The 14,625-nt window shown below is 49.7% G+C and overlaps 1 protein-coding gene across 1 annotated transcript; it reads left to right on the plus strand.

Moving 5' to 3' along the window:
- Nucleotides 1–971: 971 nt before the first annotated feature.
- On the plus strand, nucleotides 972–13,341 carry LOC103641526 (uncharacterized). The gene is made up of 7 exons (XM_008664862.3): nucleotides 972–1,751; nucleotides 2,890–2,931; nucleotides 4,171–4,253; nucleotides 4,404–4,505; nucleotides 4,611–4,825; nucleotides 12,292–12,386; nucleotides 12,744–13,341. Exons 1-7 carry the CDS (start codon nucleotides 1,604–1,606, stop codon nucleotides 12,983–12,985), a joined length of 927 nt encoding a protein of 308 aa, XP_008663084.1. The 5' UTR covers nucleotides 972–1,603; the 3' UTR covers nucleotides 12,986–13,341.
- The last annotated feature ends 1,284 nt before the right edge of the window (nucleotides 13,342–14,625 follow it).

Consider the following 14,625-nt stretch of genomic DNA (forward strand, 5'->3'; position numbering starts at 1 on the left):
TGATCCAACATCTATGTAATGAACAATGAGATCATGATTTGGTATAAAAATTATTAGTAGGGAGAATGAACTACAAATAATAAGTTGTATAATTAAGTGACATTGCACTAAGTTATTCATCCACCACATATATAACGCTAGTAAAAACTATAATAGCAAGCAAGCAACACTCTCACCGACTACTGATACATTCACCAATTGATAAAAATTATGAAGTAAATAAGGAATAACAAGTTTGTTGTTCGTTTATAAAATAAAATGACAATATGCACTAGGTTTGGTCGGGTTTAAAAAACCCACGGGTTCACGGGTTTGGGTACTATAGGAATAAACCCATACCCATAAACCCGTCGGGTATAGATTTATGCCAATTAACAAACCCATGGGTGTGAAAATTGACCCAAACCCATACCCTAATGGGGTAAAAACCCATCGGGTTTCGGGTACCCATTGCCATCTCTAATCTGGATGCTGAACGAAGGACGGAGGGCCTGTTTGGTTCAGTTTTTTTTCTAACTAACTTTTTCGAGAATCTAGCTGTGTGGAGAATTTAGCTGTGTAGAGAATCTGAGTATTATTAAGATTACGTGTGGAGGAAGATAAAGTTGTCCATGAAGCTCAGGATATATAAAGTGACGGATTACTACTATTGCGACAACTTAACCGATTATATGTTTATGTTGATTTTGAATGATTTTACTCAAATGAATTTTATAAAAGCTGGCTGAAAAGCTAAGTGTTTGGCAGTCCTCGACAGTTTTGGTGGACAGAATTTGCGAAAAGCCGAAACAAATAGGGCCAGAGAGAACCCAGGTGGAGTCCACGGGATCATATGAGAGTTGATTTGGTGTAGGGGCAAATTAGTCTGACTAAAGGTTGAAACACTATTTAAATAATTTTATGTTTAAAAAATAAACTCTAAATGACATTTTGTCTATAAGCTAACATTTGGGAATGATGTATTAGCGAAGTACATTCATTCACATGATGACATTTAGGCGAAAGCCGGTTTCCATAATGGCATAAATCCAAATTTCTCGTGAATATCTCAGCGCCGAGCTCGAGCCCGCAGTCTGCCATCCCCTTTCGGTGGCAACCAAATCCGGCTTGCCTGCAGCGGATCTCCATCTGGTCGGAGTGGATCGGGTCTCCGGTGGTGTTTCTCGCCTCCGTGGCGGTTAGTGGCGCCGGACGGACCACGTCCCCGCAGCAGCGGTCAGCGGCGGCTGGCCTAGCTGCGGTGGCTTGAGGCGGCTCTCGGACGGGTGCCTCGAGCTGGCACCAGCGGGTGGGTGCCGCAACTCTCACCGCTAGCTGGTGTAGAGGCGGCGAGTCCCGGCGCCATGGAGGGTAGGCCGCAAGTGTCCGCTTAGAGAGGGGTCAACAAAGGGACTTGTCAAGCTACGACACTGCGGTCTTCGGTTGCCCTGCTCAGCTTGTTGTTGCCGTACATGATCCTTCATGATTTGTGAGAGATCTATATTCCCCGAATCTTCACCGGCTCTGCCAGATCACTGGCGATCTTCTTGCCAGCCGCCTCCGCTAACCTGCGCGGCACAGTAGAGCTCAGGAAAAGCGGTGGGACTGAGGGAGAAAAGAGGAGATGACTAGCCTGTCGATCACAGTGATGACGCTGAACTTGCATGAAGGCGAGCAGCCGAGCGAGAGTCCCAACAGCTGGGAGAAGCGCCGGGACATCTGCGTCAGCGTCATCACCAGCTACTCTCCTACCATCCTTTGCACCCAACAAGGTAAGCGGTGGTGAACTGGTGATACAAATCATGGGAGCCTAGGCTATCGCATTTGTTGTACTCAATTGATGGGTTGGAAAACGCAAGTAGCTATGATCCCGTGTGTTTTCTTGTTAGATGTAAGTAGTGCTACCGTGGCGGACTAGGGATGGAACTGAACTGCTTGCTAGTTTGAGCTAGGTTTTATATTTCCGTTCTTTTTTCCCCTGTTGACAAAGAGGTGTTCTATCTGGATTGGTCAATTCTATTGTCTCTCTCGATTAAGTTCTAGAATTATTAATTCCTATGAGTGGGATTGTAGTTCTTGAATGTGTGTTATGTCTGGTTTTAGCTCTAGCCTGCACCAACTTGCTTGGGAGCAAGACATCCTAAATGGATCCCAATACTTAGATTTAAGAGATTTGGAGCTAAAAACAGCCTTAAACATTTCCCGAAAGATGGTCTCAGAAATTTGGTTATCCCAAATCCAGATCTCTCTCTCTCTCTCCACCTGTTGAGAGCAAGGTTTGCTCCCAATCCACTGTAGGGCCAGTTTTCTTGCGCGCACTGAAGTCCTGCTCCCTGCTCGTATGGGCCACACCATCGTGGAATGCTGCTGCACTTCCAGCTTGGTCCTGAACATCTTTATTTGGCAATCACTGAAGAGCAACACTAGTCTATTGTTTTGTGGCAAAATCATTGGAGTGTAGTGAATGCATCTGCAGTCTGTTGGATTGGCTATTGAGCAATACTAGTCTGATAGATTGAGCAATGCCTGTCTCGTCTGCAGTGTAGTGAATCACTGCTCACTGACTCTGGTCTCATTTCTATTGCATCTGTAGTGAATGATGTTTTCTTTTGTTTTGTTTATCAATGGAAATGATTATACACTTTCAGTTAATTTTTTTACATTTGGTAGTTCGCCTACGTGGCAAAAAATTAGAATATAGGGAACCAGGTTTGGAGAATATGCTGGAGAGGAGTGTGTTGGAGCCAGAATATTTGGTAGAACATTCTAATGAGCAGAGAACCATTTTTTAAATCTCCTGGAGATGCTCTAAATGGATTTGTTTTTGTTTGTTGTCACATTTTCTGTGTGTTTTCTATAGGTTTTTATTGTTTTTGTTTGTAGGCTAAAAATAGTGGGTTTGGTATGCAGGCTTAAGATGGCAACTGGACTACCTACAACAGTGCTTGCCAGGTAATTCATCCACACCACACTGTTTTTTACTCATCTTGCCTGCTGACTTGGCTACTGTTTGATAATAGTGATGCATTTTATGCACAACTAGATAGATACCCTGTGTGTTGCAGCAGTTGTTAGAAATAAATTGTTGCATGCATAGGTTAGGCCTATCCAGATATAATCGGAACCTAGCCAAGCTAATGGACGAACCCAATAGAAAAAAGATAATCTAATAATAGAGAGCGCATTATAGAAGGATGTGATGTCCAAACAAATAATATCGCGTGGAACTTGCATGTTGAGGTAAAAAAATAGTAATTACACTTAGTGAAGATGATGTGGATAGCTTTTGCACTTAGTGGGTAATGATGTGGATGGCTTGCATGGGCTGTGATGTGGATAACTTGCATGAAAAATTGAAATGTTAGTGGCTGATGTGGATAGCATGAAGAATAGTAATTGCACTTAATTGAAGAAATAGACTACCATAAATCCTAGTGCGGATGTGCCTTATAAGAGCATATATACTCTTCAATCATCATTGTACTTGTATTCTTCTTTTAGTAAGGCTTGCCCTATTTTTTTTTCAATCTACTAATGCTAAACCATTACAAGGAAAAATGCAGGTTAAATATTCCCAGATTGATTTGTATAAATAAAGGTGTATCATTGTTTTAGCTCTATTTTGATTGCGCACTTAGTTGGCGGTGCGGAAGCGGCCGGTATGCGCACATGGAAGAAGATCGTGCGCGTGCGGAAGAAGCACACCCCATGCGGAAGAAGCACACACACAGGGGTCGCGAGGTGGGTGGCCATGCGGCTGTGGAGTCGGTGGCGCGTGAGAAAAACTAGGGCAGTGGAAGGAGCCAGAAGGGGACCTAGATTCATTATACCACGTAGAGTGTGGGAAATTACTTCACACCATTTGAGGAGGTGGGGGTGAGGCAACTCGAGTTAGATATAACTCTGCCTCTAATAGAGAGTACTGCATGGATAGTCAGCTAAGCAGCATCCTTGTTATCCAAAGCTCTATAAATACTGTTACCCTACCCTGCCATCTTTTGCAACATAAAGAATAGTTCTGTATTTCTGTCTAGCCTAGAAACTAGTACTAGTTTATGCTCTAGTTCTGTACGTGTTAGATAGATACAACTTAATAAGCATATGATGTTGGACACTTAAAAGAGAACGGATTTTGTTAGTTGATCAACATGTATCAATAGGTCGAATGAACATGCTTTTGCATTCATCTAGGTTATGAACAGTTTGGAATCTCAAGAAAAGGCTCACAGGACAACACTGATGAATACTGCACAATATTCTATGAAAAGGAAAAGGTTTGGCATTTCTGGCTAATCATTTCTGTACACTCTTCACTAATTATCTCATTGCACTTCAAAACATATCCATCTTTCTTTATCCCAAATGTTGAAATAAACAATAGTGTATACATTTAGATGATATGAGCTTCCATGCATTTATTGAAGGTGGAGCTTACTGAAGGTGGCACTTTTTGGTTGTCGGAATCACCATCTGTTCCAGGAAGCATTTCATGGGGAGCAAATGCACCCTGCATTGCAACATGGGCAATATCCTGTAATACGATGCTGTTCTTGATCTTTATTTTTCTATTGTTTTATTAGTATCTTGGCTATAGTGAAGATTGTTGATTGTTGCCTTAACGTGATGTACACACGTTTCAACTCAAAAGATTAGAACCACCTGGATTCAGTTTTCAGATCGTAAATACAAATCTTGATGAAGTTAGCCCTCGTGCTCGACGAAGAAGTGCTTTGCTTACATGGCAACATATAGCATCGCTGGCCCCCAATTTGCCTGTTATCTATTGTGGAGGCTTCAATACACAGAAGGAATCTATGACTGGGCGGTTTTTGCTTGGCAGATCCAGGTAATAACTTGGTAGAGGATTTGAATTTTTATTGAAATTAACATGTCATTTCAGTATTTCACATATAACCATTTCTGTTGGAATACGAACCCATACCCCTAACCAGGGATGAGGAGTAGTATTAATAGACTTAGTAACTGGGCCAGGCCCATTACAGTGATGGGTGAGACGGTAATTACATGGGGAATACCCCAAACCCTAGAATCCTAGACGGGTAGTCTAACACCCCCCGCAGTCACAACTCTATCCTGTACAGATGTTGAGACTGGAACGAAAGTCTAAGAATACACTCGACGGTAGTCCCTTGGTGAAGATGTCGGCGAACTGCAGCGTGGTGGGGACGCTGAGAACCCGAACGTCACCGGCAGCGACACGCTCGCGGACGAAGTGTAGGTCGATCTCGACGTGCTTCGTGCGCTGATGCTGCACGGGGTTGGTGGAGAGGTAGACCGCACTGACGTTGTCGCAGTAGACGAGAGTGGCGCGCTGGAGAGGACTGTGGAGCTCGTGGAGGAGCTGGCGCAGCCAGGATGCCTCTGCCACACCGTTGGCCACGACACGGTACTCGGCCTCAGCGCTGGAGCGAGAGACGACGGGCTGCCTCTTGGCGGCCCAAGAGACGAGGTTGGCGCCCAGGAACACGGCGTAGCCGGAGGTGGACCGACGCGTGTCGGGACAGCCAGCCCAGTCAGCGTCGGTGTAGACCACGAGCTCCGACGTCGGGGATGGGCGGAGTAGGAGGCCGTAGTCGAGGGAGCCGCGGAGGTAGAGCAGAATCCGCTTGAGCGCAGTGAGATGGGGCTCCCGCGGAGTGTGCATATGCAGGCACACCTGCTGGACGGCGTAAGCGATGTCGGGCCTGGAGAAGGTGAGGTACTGGAGCGCGCCGGTCAGGCTCCGGTAGGACGTCGCGTCGGCGACCGGAGGCCCGTCGTCCTCAGAGAGCTTCGCCTGGGTGTCGACAGGCGTGGAGCAAGGCTTGCAGTCAGACATGCCAGCCCGCTCCAGGATGTCGATGGCGTACTGGCGCTGGTGGAGGAAGAGACCCTGAGGCCGGCGCTCGGCGGTGATGCCGAGGAAGTGGTGTAGGGGCCCCAGGTCCTTCATGGCGAATTCCCGCTGAAGGGCGACGATCGTGCGGTGAAGAAGGTCGGCGGTGGATGCCGTGAGCACAATGTCGTCGACGTAGAGCAGGAGGTAGACGGTGTCGTCGCCGCGCCGGTAGATGAACAGGGACGTGTCCGACTTGGCCTCGACGAAGCCGATGGAGGCCAGGTAGGAGGCGAAGCGACTGTACCATGCCCGTGGCGCCTGCTTGAGGCCGTACAGGGACCGGTTCAGCCGACAGACCAGATCCGGACGGTCAGCATCGACGAAGCCGGTGGGCTGGCTGCAGTAGACAGTCTCCGTCAGAGTGCCATGGAGGAAGGCATTCTTGACGTCGAGCTGGTGGATCGCCCAGTCGCGGGAGAGGGCGAGGACGGCGCGAACAGTGGCGAACTTGACGACGGGGCTGAAGGTCTCGTCGTAGTTCACTCCGGGGCGCTGGGTGAAGCCCCGAAGGACCCAACGGGCCTTGTAGCGGTCGAGGGAGCCGTCCGAGGTCAGCTTGTGGCGAAATAGCCACTTGCCGGTGACCACGTTGGTGCCTGGTGGACGCGGCACCAGGTCCCAGGTGTGGTTGGCCAAGAGGGCCGCGTACTCCTCCTCCATAGCACGACGCCAATGTGGGTCGGCGAGGGTAGCACGAACGGAGGAGGGCACAGGGGATGCGTCCGGAGGAGTGCAGGTCGTATCCGCTGCCAGGATCAGCCGGTCGACGGGGCGAAGAACGCCAGCGGCGCGCCGAGTCACCATCGGGTGGACGTGCCCGGGGTCGCGATGGATGGCGACCGGGTGGTACACTGACGACTCGGAGCGGGCCGCCGGAACGTCGGGAGCGGCAAGTATGGCCGGCTCGCGGCGGTGATAGACGACGGCGGGGTCGGCAAAGCGGGCCGTGCTCGTCGACAGGCCTGAGTCGGCAGGCGCCGAGGTGGCAGCGTGGCTGCGACGGTGGTAGACGAGCGCGGGGTCGGCGAAGCGAGTCGGGGTTGACGGGGCCGCGCGTGGCGCAGGCGGGGTCGTCGGGGCCGCGCGGGGCGCAGGCGTGATCAGCGGGACCGCGCGTGGCACAGGCGGGGCCGTCGGGGCCGCGCGTGGTGCAGGCGTGATCGGCGGGGCCGCGCGTGGCGCAGGCGTGAGCGACGGGGCCGCGCGTGGCGCGGGAATGGGCGCGAGTGGTTGCGTCGTGGCCGTACGAGGTACGGGTAACGGCGCAAGGCGGGGCGCCGGGGGTGGGAAGGGAACCGGATCAGACTCGAGGAGTGAGTCTAGATCGGTGGGTGGGGTGGAGCCTGCAAGGGGAAACACATCTTCGTCAAAGACGACGTGACGAGAGATGATGATGCGGTGGGAGGTGAGGTCTAGGCACCGATACCCCTTGTGGTCAGGGGAGTAGCCGAGGAAGAGGCATCGAGTGGAGCGAGGAGAAAGCTTGTTAGGGGCGGTAGCGGAAGTGTTAGGGTAGCAGGCACAGCCGAACACGCGCAGGTGGTCGTAGGAAGGGGCTGTGCCGTACAGGGCAAAGTGAGGAGTAGGGTGGCTCACCGCCTTCGAGGGAAGACAGTTGAGGAGATGCGTGGCAGTATGAAGGGCCTCTGCCCAGTAGGTGGCAGGGAGAGACGCCTGAAAGAGAAGGCAGCGGATCATGTTGGTGGTGGTGCGAATCATACGCTCGGCCCGGCCGTTCTGAGCAGAGGTGTAGGGACACGAGAGACGCAACTGGACGCCGTGAGTGAGGAAGAAAGAACGGGAGGCGTTGTTGTCGAACTCGTGGCCATTGTCGCACTGCAGGGCACGGACCGGGCGCCGGAACTGGGTGGATACCCAGGTAAAGAAGTGAGTGAGGGTGGTAAACGTGTCGGACTTCAGCCGAAGGGGGAAAGTCCAAAGGAAATGGGAGTAGTCATCCAGAATGACTAGGTAGTACTTGTAGCCGGAGAGGCTAAGGACAGGTGACGTCCAGAGGTCACAGTGGACAAGATCAAAGGCCTGAACAGCCCTGGACGTGGAAGTGGAAAAAGGGAGACGTGAGTGACGGCCGAGCTGACACGCATGGCAAAGGCGCTCAGAAGAGCCCCGAGTATATGATATGTCTGAGTGGCCGGAAAGCTGGGACATGACGTCAGGTCCAGGGTGCCCGAGGCGACGGTGCCAAATGGCGGAGGAGGTGGTGGTAGTAGCGAGAGCATGAGATGAGGCTACTTTGGTGTGGGGAGTGGAGGGCAAGTGAAGAGAATAGAGGGGGCCGGAGCTGTCACAGCGAGCGAGCACATCATGTGTGGGGAGGTGGCGTATGGTGAGGCCCCAGGGGTCGAACTCCATAGAGCACTGGTTGTCACTAGTGAAGCGACGAACCGAGAGGAGGGGATGAGTCAGTCCGGGAGCAACAAGGACGTCGTTAAGGCAGAATGGTCCTGGAAGAACCGATGTACCTACTGAGGTAACCGGGAGGGTGGAACCGTTACCGACGACGATGGAGGTAGGATGTGAGGGGTGGGGTGGATGGGAGTGGAGTAACGAATTAGTGGTGGGGGTAGTGTGGAAGGAGGCCCCGGAGTCAACCACCCAATCGGTGGTGGTTCGGGGAGGTGGAAGTGGCGAGGGTACGGTGTGAGCGGAGAGGGCCAGGGAAGGTGCCCCGACAGGTGCACTAGGAAGGGAGGGAGAGGACACGGGCTCAACCGCTAGGGAGGCGATTGCAGCACATGGAAAGACAAGCGGTCCAGGCACGTGACGGCCCGCCTGAGGGTGGACCTCGACGCAGTCCCGAAGAATAGGGTTCCAGACTGGATCGAAGGACATGAACATGCCACAGATGAGCTGGCCGTCGTGGAGGAGGACACGCACAGTCACGAGAGCGGCGGGCATGGCGACCGGTGCAGGAGGGGCGAGGCACTGCTGGAGCCGGGGAGCGGTCAGCCGACGCAGGGAGGCGCGGACTGGACAACCGGGCGCGGAACAGCAGGGGCGGCTGGGTGCTCGGCGTCGTGCGTCCACGGCACGGGACAGCAGGGGTGCAGATCCGCGTGGAACAGCAGGGGCGCGTGTCCTCCGGGCGGGCGCTCCTGGACGGCGCGACAGGTCCTGCGGTTGTCGAGCCCGGTCCTCGGCTCGGCGTCGAATGCGCAGGGGCAGGGCGCGGTTGTCGCGCGGGGTGAGCACCTGGCGCGCCGGGGCTCCGGTCGGTCGGCACCAGGGCGCGACGGACGGGGCGCGCGGTCGACGGGGACGCGCAGCGTCGCGGCACAGCAGGGCCCAGGCGCACGGGTCGGGCCGGTGCGCAGCAGCTAGGGCGGCACGGCAGGACGCACGGCGGCCAGGCTTGGCGCGGGCTGAGCGGCGGCTCGGTGGTGCTCCGGTGGTCCGGATCTGGCCTGGCGAGCGAGCCGCGAGCGCGCTGCGGTGCTGGACGAGCGCGCCGGGGCGGCTGGGCGCCTGGCGGAGGCCGGTGGCGCGTGGCGGCCTGGCGGCTGTCGCTGGCGAGCCGTGGGCGAGCGCCCCTGGGCAGCTGCGCGCCTGCTGCAACCGATGGTGGGGGCGACGGATGGGGACGCCGTTCGAGCGCCGGCGGCTGGCCTGGGGACCGGCGGCCGCTGGAGGGGAGGAGGGAGCGGCGCGGCCACGGAGAGGCAAGGAGCTGGGCGCTAGCCAGCAGAGAAGCGCGCGGCAGGGACCGAGCTGGAAGAAGCTCCGACCGGGCGCTAGGCGCGCGCAGGAGAGATGGAGGGAGGAGAGATGAGGAGCGGCTGGGAAGGGGAAGGAGAGGCCGGCGGCTGGGGGGCTGGGCGGCGGCGCAGGGGAGCTCCGGCGGCTGGGCAGGGAGGCCGGCGGCGGCTGCAGGGCTGGGAGAAGCCCCTGGCGGCTGTAGCTGACAAGACCTAAACCTAAACCTAATCTGATACCATGTTGGAATACGAACCCATACCCCTAACCAGGGATGGGGAGTAGTATTAATAGACTTAGTAACTGGGCCAGGCCCATTACAGTGAGGGGTGAGACGGTAATTACATGGAGAATACCCCAAACCCTAGAATCCTAGACGGGTAGTCTAACAATTTCATATATGTTCTGCAAGGATTTTATTTTTATTCTGTTATTCGTGGCGAAAGGGTGCCTAGCTGAAACGGTTAGGTGGCCTTAGTAGCACTCCCTAGGGGTTCAAATTCTAGTGGGAGCGATTTCAGGCTGAGGTTTTAAAAAATCCCCTCATCCGACTCTACACTAAAGCACGGCTTAAGGCCCAGCCGATGCTCACATGGGCAACATGACCACCGTGTAAGGGTGGAGGAAAGGAGGTTCAGGGGTTTTCTTGATCTGCGTGAGAGATCTTTCTCTTTTAGGCAATGCCTCGCTTAGGGGTGTTCTTACCCTATGTAGTTCAAGTATTTTTTATTCTGTTCGTGTATGCTCAAACCAACCTTTTAGGTAAAAGTACAAATAGGAGGTACATTTGTTTAATTTTGTAGTCTTACCCTATGTAGGTCAAGTTTTTTTATTCTGTTGTTCATGTTTGCTCAAACCAACCTTTGAGGTAAAAGTACAAATAGGAGGTTCATTTGTTTAATTTTGTAAAAAACATACTTTTTCATGTTAGACCGTGTGTGTGGGCCGGCACCACTGCTGGGCTGCTGGCCCATTAGGGTTAGGGTCCTGTAAGTATATATTGTACCCCATCTATGCAATATACCAAGCACTTCATACACCTACATGGTATCAGACTAGGTTAGGGTTTCCTCCCAACCCTCAGCAGCCGCCGGCTGCTCCCACTCCACAGCCGACTGTGTGTGTGCCGGCACCACTGTTGGGCTGCCGCCCATTAGGTTTAGGGTCCTGTGAGTCTATATATTGTACCCCATCTCCTATGCAATATACCAAGCACTTCATACACCTACATTTCCCCTAGCATCAATTCCCAATAACATGTGAACACGCCCCATCCCTGCAAAGCAACCACACCCACAACCTTCTCTGATTCTGCAGTTCCTAGGTACCTGATATTGTAAGCATTGAAACTTCAGAAATTATTCCAGTTTAAATACCAGAATGTGCATATTAAAAAGTCTTGCATTTAATACTTTGGCTATTTCGGAAACATATTGGTCGGAGGGCTTGCAAGATACGCTAATGTTTCAATGACATATGGAACTAGGAAATATCAATGGGTGATACTATCATACATCGGTGGCAATGGATGCATGTTGTGGCTGCTCTAAGAGCGCTGAGATCATATTGAACTGAATATATACTTTTGAATTTAAGGCTTACATGAGCATTGATATGAATGGATTATTTATATTGAATAAGTATTCATCTATTCTGACAACTAAATCTGCAATACAGTCCGTTGTGAGCAAGGCCCAATAGCAGCCCAAAATTGCTAAAAAAACTCGATCCGCTCGGGGTAGAACAGTCCTTGAGTATTGCATTAAGAAGACCTTATGTAGGTCGAAAAAACCTCTGAACATTTGTCCCACTCATACACAACGGTATCGTAGCCTTTGTGAGAACGACCATGACCGGTGCTAGACCTTAGAGCTGTGCTTTGGCATGTGACAAACAAGATGTTTTTTTAATCTCAACCTGAAAATTCGCTCCCACGGAGAGTCGAACTCAAACCACATGTAATCAACTCAGCTAGAGGCCATTCCGCAAAATCGCTGACAAAATTGTTAGGCTGCTTGATACTGGTCCAGTTTCAATTTCTTTTGCATGTCATGAGATTTACATATGCGCCTGTGGTTTTATTTCATGGGGTATAACATATGTTTTGGTCATAGCAACGCATGTGACTAGTATGGAATTAGAAAAAATCAACGGTTGATACTATCATACTACAATATTTAAATCTTTAATAAACACATTTGATACTCTTTACTTTCCAATAAAGAGAAAGGTGGTAATTGAATGGATGGGTGACTACTTACTGTCTGAAAATGCTTCAGTCTTCTTGGAGAACGGGTTTCTCACCCTCCACATTTTTCATTTGTGCATCGATCAGTACTGACTGCGGACTCAGTAGGTCCTGTTTCTCCATTTGGGATTTTCAATAACCTTTTTGAACTGCTTTGTTGGATCCATAGAGAAGTTGATCCAATGAACCATATCGTCAGGGTCTCGAATACACCTCTTTATCTAAGTATCTTCTGTTAGATGTTTATGGGAATCTAACCATTTTATAGGAACTGCAAATATAAACTCGCTAGTAACACGTATATGGGACTTAAACCCTGAACCACCTCAGAATATTATTTGCTACTTTAATACGTATATTTTTTTAATATGTATATATGTGTTTCAGTGAAATAACTGAGCAATTTCCTTCATTACTTCAGTTGACGCAGTTATTGGTTATGTTGTTACAGAGAACATGGTGTTGTTGGTGATATGAGAGATGCTTGGCCAAATGCTCGAGTGCGAAAAAATGTGTCAATAATACACACATATCATGGATTTAAAGGTGCCCCTGACACTTCATTTAGGTCTTATTTTCCAGTTTCCGTTGTAAAAACTGCTAGGGAATTTTTGCGTTTATTATGCCAAAGTAAAACTTGGAATTGAGGAACTGACAATGTTATTTGATCCTTTATTCAATTCATGTCGGGATAAATCAATTTTTTAGTCTTTTGGCTTTTACTTGAAAAAAAGTGCCATAGGTCACAGTTTTGCATTATTTATTTTATGTTCCTTGATGACTTGTACTAATATGCTCCCTGGGCGAATATTGAGATCCATCCACTATAACTAGCTGTCTTTTTTTTAGCTATAACTAGTCTTTATTTTAGCAATCTTATACCAAATAAATATTCTGTTGCAGGGGAGAAAAAAGGTGCCCTAGAATTTCTTAAATTAATATTTAGAGCTCTTTGCCTCTGCTGGGATCGACAGACACAGGACTTGCATGTTGACTGGATCCTATTTAGAGGACGCCCACTGGTTCCTGCACTTTGTGAGGTCATAAATGACAATATAGATGGCGTTTATCCGTCGTCGCACTTCCCTATCTTTGCTGAGTTTTTGCTTCCACGCTCAGTTCGCCTAGCCGAGACACCTTCATAGCCATCGTGTCATTTTTTTTATATTTTTTCCCAATCTCATTCTGATTACGGCTGATTGTTCCTTTCGACGACTTCACCATGAAATTGGGGTACCACCCTTCACCACAATTGCTGGTCACTTCATTCCGCAAAACAAGACAATATACACGTGCATCCTTTTTATATATGTTTCCAGTCAGTAGTCACTATTATGTGTTGCCTCAGCCTTGCTATCTTTTTAAAGTTCACCTTTTCCATATGGCGTTGATTTTCATGTATATATACTGTACCTTTACATGCTATTTATCACAACTGTGAGAGTTCAAGTAAATCTGATGTAATGAAATTTCCAAGCTGCTCTTTTTTCACATTCTTATATATTTGTGGTCCTCAGGTGTCACCAAATTTTTCCTTTTTTTGTTGGCTCATATTTAGAAACAGAGTAGACAGTTCAGGGAATAAATCACTGTAAGCAACTCCCCATCACACATGAAGTGGTCACACGGAGGACTCTTTCGTGGAGTGGAGAAGCTCTGTAGTGGACGTTTGGTGAAGAAGCTCTGTAATGGGCACATCGTCAGATAACATGAAGTATAGAGAATCCTGCCTGTTTAAGTTGACACATCGTCACTGACAATAAGGGAAGCAGGTGAAACTTTCCTAGTAGGTGCTTTGGTGGCGTGTCTAAGACCAACTGGGAGGAGGAAAAGACTTGACTGTTGGTGAACATCTTCACTTAGGGCACCAACTGGGAGGAGGAAAGGACTTGACTGTTGGTGAATATCTTCACTTAGGGCGTGTTTGTTTGGTTGAGGAGTGGAGGAAAATAAAGCGACTTCATTACTATTTTTTAGATGTTTGGTTTTCAATAAAAGATGAGTGGAGCGGCTCCTAGAGTCATGAGAATATATCATAAATAGCTAGGATGTTTTTGTTCCATGAAAACGGCTAGACGTGAGCGCTTTCTTATCTCTCCTTCTCTTTACACTCATATGGTTTTTCAACCAAATAAAGAACGGAGCAGTACTGTTCTATTCTACTTATTAACCAAACAAAAACAAAAAATAGAGCGACATTGTTCTCCTTACTAAACATAGAATTGAATGAGTCCATTATCAAATATCGGAACGAAGCTGCTTCATTCCAGTTGACTCTCCAACCAATTAATCTTAAACCAGCGGTGGCACCACTAAGGCTGGCTTCATTGAGCAGTGCTAAAGGCTCATGTCCTCTAAGGGGTGTTTGGGACTCTTGCACTCCACCAACTCCAGCTTTGCTGCACCAATTTTACCACGGAGCAACTCTGTTCCAAAGTTTACCAATATTTTGATGTGTTTGGTTGGTAACCTTGCTCTAGCTCCAAGAAATTGAGATTTTGTGCCCCTGTCCACGCACCGTAGGTAGAGATGTGAAAGGGAATTAGGCTTACACCTAGTCCCTAATTTATTTTGGTGGTTGAATTGTCCAACACAAATATTTGGACTAACTAGTTTGCTCTAGTGTATAAGTTTTACAGGTGCAAAAGGTTCACACTTAGCCAATCAAAAGATCAAATATTGGATTCAACAAAGGAGCAAAGGGCCAACCGAAGGCACCCTGGACTGGTGCACCGGACTGTCCGGTGCACCACCGGACATGTCCGGTGCACCAGGGAAGACCGAC

Source organism: Zea mays, chromosome 10, assembly GCF_902167145.1.
Source record: "Zea mays cultivar B73 chromosome 10, Zm-B73-REFERENCE-NAM-5.0, whole genome shotgun sequence".
NCBI classification, from domain to species: Eukaryota; Viridiplantae; Streptophyta; class Magnoliopsida; order Poales; family Poaceae; genus Zea; species Zea mays.

What these genes read in the sequence shown, in the direction of transcription:
- LOC103641526 (XM_008664862.3), top strand. Translation starts at nt 1,604, where the DNA reads ATGACTAGCCTGTCGATCACAGTGATGACGCTGAACTTGCATGAAGGC. An exon ending in CCTACAACAGTGCTTGCCAG is followed by an intron (nt 2,932 to 4,170) that starts GTAATTCATCCA and finishes GCATTCATCTAG; the next exon opens with GTTATGAACAGTTTGGAATC. An exon ending in CACATATCATGGATTTAAAG is followed by an intron (nt 12,387 to 12,743) that starts GTGCCCCTGACA and finishes ATTCTGTTGCAG; the next exon opens with GGGAGAAAAAAGGTGCCCTA.